This window comes from Larimichthys crocea, chromosome XI, assembly GCF_000972845.2.
Source record: "Larimichthys crocea isolate SSNF chromosome XI, L_crocea_2.0, whole genome shotgun sequence".
Lineage (NCBI taxonomy): Eukaryota > Metazoa > Chordata > Actinopteri > Sciaenidae > Larimichthys > Larimichthys crocea.
The window spans coordinates 19052758-19058772 of NC_040021.1; the positions used below are offsets into that span (position 1 = coordinate 19052758).

The window sequence follows — 6015 nt, forward strand, 5'->3', positions numbered from 1 at the left end:
GGCTTCATGAGTTGCTTTTCTCATATCAGTTACCTGTGCTTGAATATCAGCAATCTGTCTTTTCAGTGTGTTGATTTCAGTCGTATCAGGGCAGTTGGCTTTAACTTTACGTGGAGTTGTAGTCTGTAGCACAGCAACCTGAGCTTGTATCTCACTAAGCTGTCTCTTCAAGACTTCAGTCTCAGTAACCTCTATCTCAGGTATAGCACAACTGCATGCAGCTAACTGTTGTGAGGCAACTCTCAGCTTTGGAGCGGCAGGATTTGACTTGTGCAGTCCAAGGTGTTTCTTCATACGATTATGTTTACTTGCCTGTTTATCTTCCTCTGTTCTTATGAGTAGCACCAGTTCAGCGAAGGAGGGCAGTGCATTCATTTTTCGCTCAAGTTGGAGATCAGCAATCAATGCATCGTTCCAGCAGCCTCGACAGAACTGCTTCAAGAGATAGCGGTTTCTTTCACTCTCTGTGATACCACCTCGCCGGACCACAGCACTCAGTGCAACTTGCAAGCGGTTAAGATAGTCAGAAGGCTTTTCCTCATTGTTCTGCAGTATCCCCATAAACTTGGCCAACAGCTCATCACCATCTTCAACGGAGCCATAGACTGAATCTAGTAGCTGGAGATACACTGATGGCTTCACCTCCTTCTGGCCTCATAGGGCAGAGAGTCTGATCAGAAAAGGCATTAGCTTCTACATGCCATGCGGTTAGCTTGTAGCTCCAGCTATCTTCATCATTTCCTCCCATTGTTTGTGCCGAGGAAAAGGATCGCTTGTGAGTTATATTCACATTTTTAGTCAATTCTGTTGTTACACAGGTGTTCATGTAGTGCATTTTGATATGTTACATAGATGTTTAGTTTGTTTGCATGTAACTGTCACTAGTGCTTAATTAACAGTGAACTAGAAATAGCTTACAAGTATAACTTACAAGTTATGTACAGCTTTTTACATTATCATGCTTGTGAATATATGATGTTATTTGAGCAACCATTCAGTATTTGATGCTATATTTTTCTGTATCATTTCAGTTTTACAAAATTGTTTCATGAGAATGAAGACGACAGTAAAAACTATTCAACTTTACTCCAGCCTCTGACTTTCTCTTGGAGCTTGTTCGCTATCTGTCAATTTGTGTAGAGAAACACACTGAGGACAGAATAACCATCATTAAAAATTATATTAATAACTGAATAGCTGATTCTGGGGGCTACCTGGTTGATCCTGCCAGTAACATATGCTTGTCTCAGAGATTAAGCCATGCAAGTACACACGGCCGGTACAGTGAAACTGCGAATGGCTCATTAAATCAGTTATGGTTCCTTTGATCGCTCCAACGTTACTTGGATAACTGTGGCAATTCTAGAGCTAATACATGCCAACGAGCGCTGACCTCCGGGGAAGTGTGCATTTTAATATTTTGAATATATCCCTCCACTGCATACTGTAAACCCTTTTGCCTCGATCTGGAGGATATCGCGGAAGTATTGCTCAAAAACTGTCACTGACACACACCGGTATACCTCTTCCCGTCATGGCACGCTGCCGTGCTTGACGGACCTAGCAACAGTAACTAAGTGGGGTGGGGATTTCTAGTACACAATAACTCACGTGGTGACTTATCTTCAGTTCTCCTTCTGTTCTCCTCACCTCCTCCTCCTCATGTCCTCTCCCCTTCTCCTCCTTGTGTCCTCTCCTCACCTCCTCTCCTCTCCTCGTCTCCTCTCCTTCTCCTTGCGTCCTCTCCTCTCCTCTCCTCGCCTCCTCTCCTCCCGTCTCCTCCAGAGTATTTTTTAACATTGCTGTCCTCTCCTTTACTCTCCTCTCCTCCCACAAAAATAGATAGAGAGAGGAGAGGAGGGGAGAAGAGAGGACAGCAATGTTAAAAATACTCTCCTCAACACAAATTCAAACACATTCAATTAAAAAAATCAAAAATTCATTTTAAATCAAATCAAATAAATTCAGTTTAACAGTTAAAACAGATTCCAGTACCAATCTTTCGTACTTCTACTTGTGACTCCTGTGACTTACCTGGTACTCGTGACTTCTGTGACCTTCCTGGTGACTTCCTGGTGACTCCTGGTACCTTCTGGTGACCTTCTGGTGACCTCCTGTGACTCTGGTGACTTCCTGTGACTTCGGTGACCTTCCTGGTGACCTTCCTGGTGACTTATCTGGTGACCTTCCTGGTGACTTACCTGGTGACTTACCTGGTGACCTTCCTGGTGACTCGGTGACTTACCTGGTGACCTTCCTGGTGACTTACCTGGTGACTTACCTGGTGACCTTCCTGGTGACTTACCGGTGACTTACCTGGTGACCTTCCTGGTGACCTTCCTGGTGACTTACTGGTGATTTATCTGGTGACCTTCCCGGTACCTTCCTGGTGACTTACCTGGTGACTTACCTGGTGACCTTCCTGGTGACCTTCCTGGTGACTTACCTGGTGACTTACCTGGTTACCTACCTGGTGACTTACCTGGTGACTTCCTGGTGACCTTCCTGGTGACTTACCTGGTGACTTACCTGGTGACCTTCCTGGTGACCTTCCTGGTGACTTACCTGGTGACTTACCTGGTGACCTTCCTTCAGTTCTCCTTCTGTTCTCCTCACCTCTCCTCCTCCTCATGTCCTCTCCTCCCTCACCTCCTCTCCTCGTCTCCTCTCCTTCTCCTTGCGTCCTCTCCTCTCCTCGCCTCCTCTCCTCCCGTCTCCTCCAGAGTATTTTTTAACATTGCTGTCCTCTCCTTTACTCTCCTCTCCTCCCACAAAAATAGATAGAGAGAGGAGAGGAGGGGAGAAGAGAGGACAGCAATGTTAAAAATACTCTCCTCAACACAAATTCAAACACATTCAATTAAAAAAATCAAAAATTCATTTTAAATCAAATCAAATCAATTCAGTTTAACAGTTAAAACAGATTCCTGGTACACAATCTTTTACCTGGTGACTTACCTGGTGACCTTCCTGGTGACTTACCTGGTGACCTTCCTGGTGACCTTCCTGGTGACTTACCTGGTGACCTTCCTGGTGACTTACCTTCACTGCGAGCACATCTTCTCTCCAGGATGATGCTCCGCAACGCCGTCACCCACTGTGGCTCAGGAGAGAGAGAAGAGTCAGGGGAAGAGAGAGGGAGAGAGAGAGGTGAAGAGAGAGAGTGAGGGAGAGAGGAGGGGGGAGAGAGAGGGGAAGAGAGAGAGTGAGGGAGAGAGGAGGGGGGAGAGGGAGAGAGAGGGGAAGAGGGAGTGGGAGAGAGAGGGGGAGAAGAGGTCAGCGACAGGGTCCTACGGAGGATCAGCCGTGGGACGCCGTGTCCGGTAGGGCCCGGGACAGGAACGGAAGTCCAGGTGAAGCGGTGGTACATCTGAAGGCAAAGACAAATACACCTTTCAAACTACTGCTCCATGTCACATGAACACACGTGCTGAAGGTTTCATTCCACAGTGTTCTTAGCAGGATATGTTTATACAGCACCAGTCAAACGTCTGAACACACCTTCTTCACAAAGGAAGGCTGGAGTGGCTCTCTGGGTGTCTGGTCTAAGCGCCTCAGGATGAGCCTCGTAGGATGATCAGTCGGCACCAGAATCCACTGCTTCTCCTCCAACACTGAAGTGGGGGAGCAAGAGGAAAAGTCAGAGGAATAACCAGTGAGATATCCGGGGGGAGAGCCAGAGGGAGAGCCAGGGGGAGTGCAAAGGGAAGAGCTGGAGGAAGAGCCAAAAGCAAAAGAGCTAGGGAGAATGCGAAAAGAAAGGGCAGGGGGAGAGTGAGGGGAAGAGGAAGAGGAAGAGGAAGGAGTGCTAGGGAAAAAGGGAGAAGAAGGGGAAAGGGGAGAGATAAGGGGAGGGAGAGGGGAAAAGTGAGGGAGAGACCAAGAGGGAGAGCCAGAGAAAGAGCTTGAGGAAGAAGAGAGAGAGGGAGAGAAACCACTGCCAGAAGCTGGTGCCGGGGTCCTGCGGGGCACCAGCTCTGCAGCACCGGAAGGGTCCGGAACCGGGTCCATCTGAAAACAAAGACAGATACACCTTTAAAACCACTGCTACATGTCGCATGAACACTCTGTGCTGTACTATGACTTCATCTGCTGCTGTTCAATTAAAAGTACCACAATAGAATAATTCTCCAGCACAAAATACACAAAAGTAAAAGCATAGTTTATTATTAGCAGGACAAATAGTAAATGATGAAATGTATTCATTTCACAGAGTTCTGTTTATACAGCACCAGTCAAAAGTTTGGACACACCTTCTGATTCACACATGTTACTTTATGTTTCTATTATTTTATACACAGTAGATTAACACTGAAGACATCAAAACTATGAACTCATATGGAATTATGTGGTGAACAAAATAAGCCTAATCAAAGCACAATATGTTTTATATTTTAGATTCTCCAAAGCAGCCACCTTCTGCTTGGCGACAGCTTCGCACACTCTTAGCATCGGCTCAGTCGGCTTCATGAGTTGAGCGGTTCTTGTCATAATATACATTACTACAGCAGTCACAAACTGTTGTTTACTGTACGCCAACTGATGGTCTCAAATACAATAATACTTCAATAATTCAAATGCATGAAGGAGGAAAGAAAATCCTCTCCATCAACTGAGTGTGCAAAGCTGTCAAAGTAAAAAGGTGTTTACTTTAAAGAATCTAAAATATGAAACATAGTCATTTTGTGTCTCCAGTGTTAACCACTATGTAGAAAATAATAATAATAAAATATACTAAAAACATAAAACACACTAAATAAAGAAAAAACATTTTGTCCAGACTTTTGACCATCAGTTAAAAGATTCATAAACTTGGGTTAGTGAGTGGGTTAGTTTACTTATTCAAATTTGATCTTTTATTTATATATATATATCTATTTTTTCTTCTTAATAGATGATTACTTGTTTAACATATGCTGTTTTTGTTGTGTATACCTGGAGTGTTGCAACAAAATATTTCCCCCTGGGATTATTTAAAGTATTTCTGTTCTGATCAACTCCATAATAATCATTTATTTTTCAAAAGTTCTTTTCTTTCCTACATTACACGATTTTTCAAACATTTGTCTAAGACTATACCTGCTCTTTGGCAGACTTTCAATAAACTGTCAATACAATGTTCCTTTACGGATTAATAGCAGCCTTCGTATCATATCATATCTTCTAAAACATCTTATTTTTTTCATCATTAATTAATTCATAGGAGCAGTTTCTCACGGCATTATTTGAAAAACAACAAGTTTTGTGATGTGTTGCAAACCTCTTCACACTGCACTGCTGCTCAAAGTGTGTATTAGTGGAGAAAAATGACACTACATGAACCAATATGTTACATGATATTAACATTATTTCACACATGCACAGATTAAAGGAATTATAATATTGTTTACATGAATACATAGACACAACCCGGAGGAAACACCTCTGGGTTTTTACAAAAGCTTGGTCAAAATAATCAAACGTCTATCAAAAATGATGAAATTAGATTGAAAATTGCAGATATTAACAGATTGTCAGTGAATTGATGGTAAAATACATTGAAAACAACAAGAATTTGAAAAAATAAATAAATCTCACGTCTGCCATGCACAGGGTCGTGTACTCAGATGTCGGCGCGCTTGTCGGGAACGTTTAAGGGAGAAAAAATGGTCCGGTAATCGTTGATCGATGAGAAAGTTTTGCTGTGATAGTTTCTGTGACTTGTCTGTCGCTCGGGATGTTTGGAAATGATGAAGTTTGCCGAAAGATGCGCCTTAAAACAAACCATAGCAACCGTGGAATCTTTCAGATGATGTCATTACGCATGCGCACAGTGCAGCGTCTCACCTGGACGGATTACCGCATGGGTAAAGTGGGCGTGTGCACAGGACCCCAGAGCCAATAGGAGCCCTGGGCCTTCAGAGTGTTTTTTTTTTTCTTCTTCTTTTTGTACAATAAAAAAATTAACATGGTTTTGAAAATGTAGTAATAAAATAATAATAAAATCATTTGAATGTTTTAGAAATTATAATATTA

General features: G+C 43.1%; 1 protein-coding gene across 8 annotated transcripts; it reads right to left on the minus strand.

The window, feature by feature from the left end:
- Nucleotides 1–2172: 2172 nt before the first annotated feature.
- LOC113746819 (putative protein TPRXL) lies at nucleotides 2173–5777 on the minus strand. 8 transcript variants are annotated; one of them, XR_003463137.1, is made up of 5 exons: nucleotides 5578–5777; nucleotides 3502–4011; nucleotides 2947–3370; nucleotides 2246–2589; nucleotides 2173–2189 (listed from the first exon to the last, which is right to left on the minus strand). XR_003463137.1 is itself a non-coding variant. In XM_027283868.1 (4 exons), the coding sequence occupies exons 1-4, from the start codon at nucleotides 5584–5586 to the stop codon at nucleotides 2360–2362; spliced, it is 1137 nt and encodes a 378-aa protein (XP_027139669.1). In that variant the 5' UTR covers nucleotides 5587–5777; the 3' UTR covers nucleotides 2191–2359. The 8 variants fall into 8 exon arrangements, 7 of the variants coding, with proteins under 7 accessions (XP_027139669.1, XP_027139667.1, XP_027139668.1 ...); XM_027283868.1 differs by lacking the exon at nucleotides 2173–2189 and having other exon boundaries at nucleotides 2191–2585; nucleotides 2979–3370; XM_027283866.1 differs by lacking the exon at nucleotides 2173–2189 and having other exon boundaries at nucleotides 2191–2585; nucleotides 2967–3370.
- Nucleotides 5778–6015: the final 238 nt, after the last annotated feature.

Excerpts from the sequence above, each read along its gene's own strand:
- LOC113746819 (XM_027283864.1), bottom strand. Across the intron at positions 3,371-3,501 it reads AGCCTTCCTTTGTGAAGAAG|ATGTACCACCGCTTCACCTG; the intron begins GTGTGTTCAGAC and ends CTTTGCCTTCAG. Across the intron at positions 2,590-2,946 it reads GTCACCAGGTAAGTCACCAG|GAAGGTCACCAGGTAAGTCA; the intron begins GTAAAAGATTGT and ends GGAGAACTGAAG.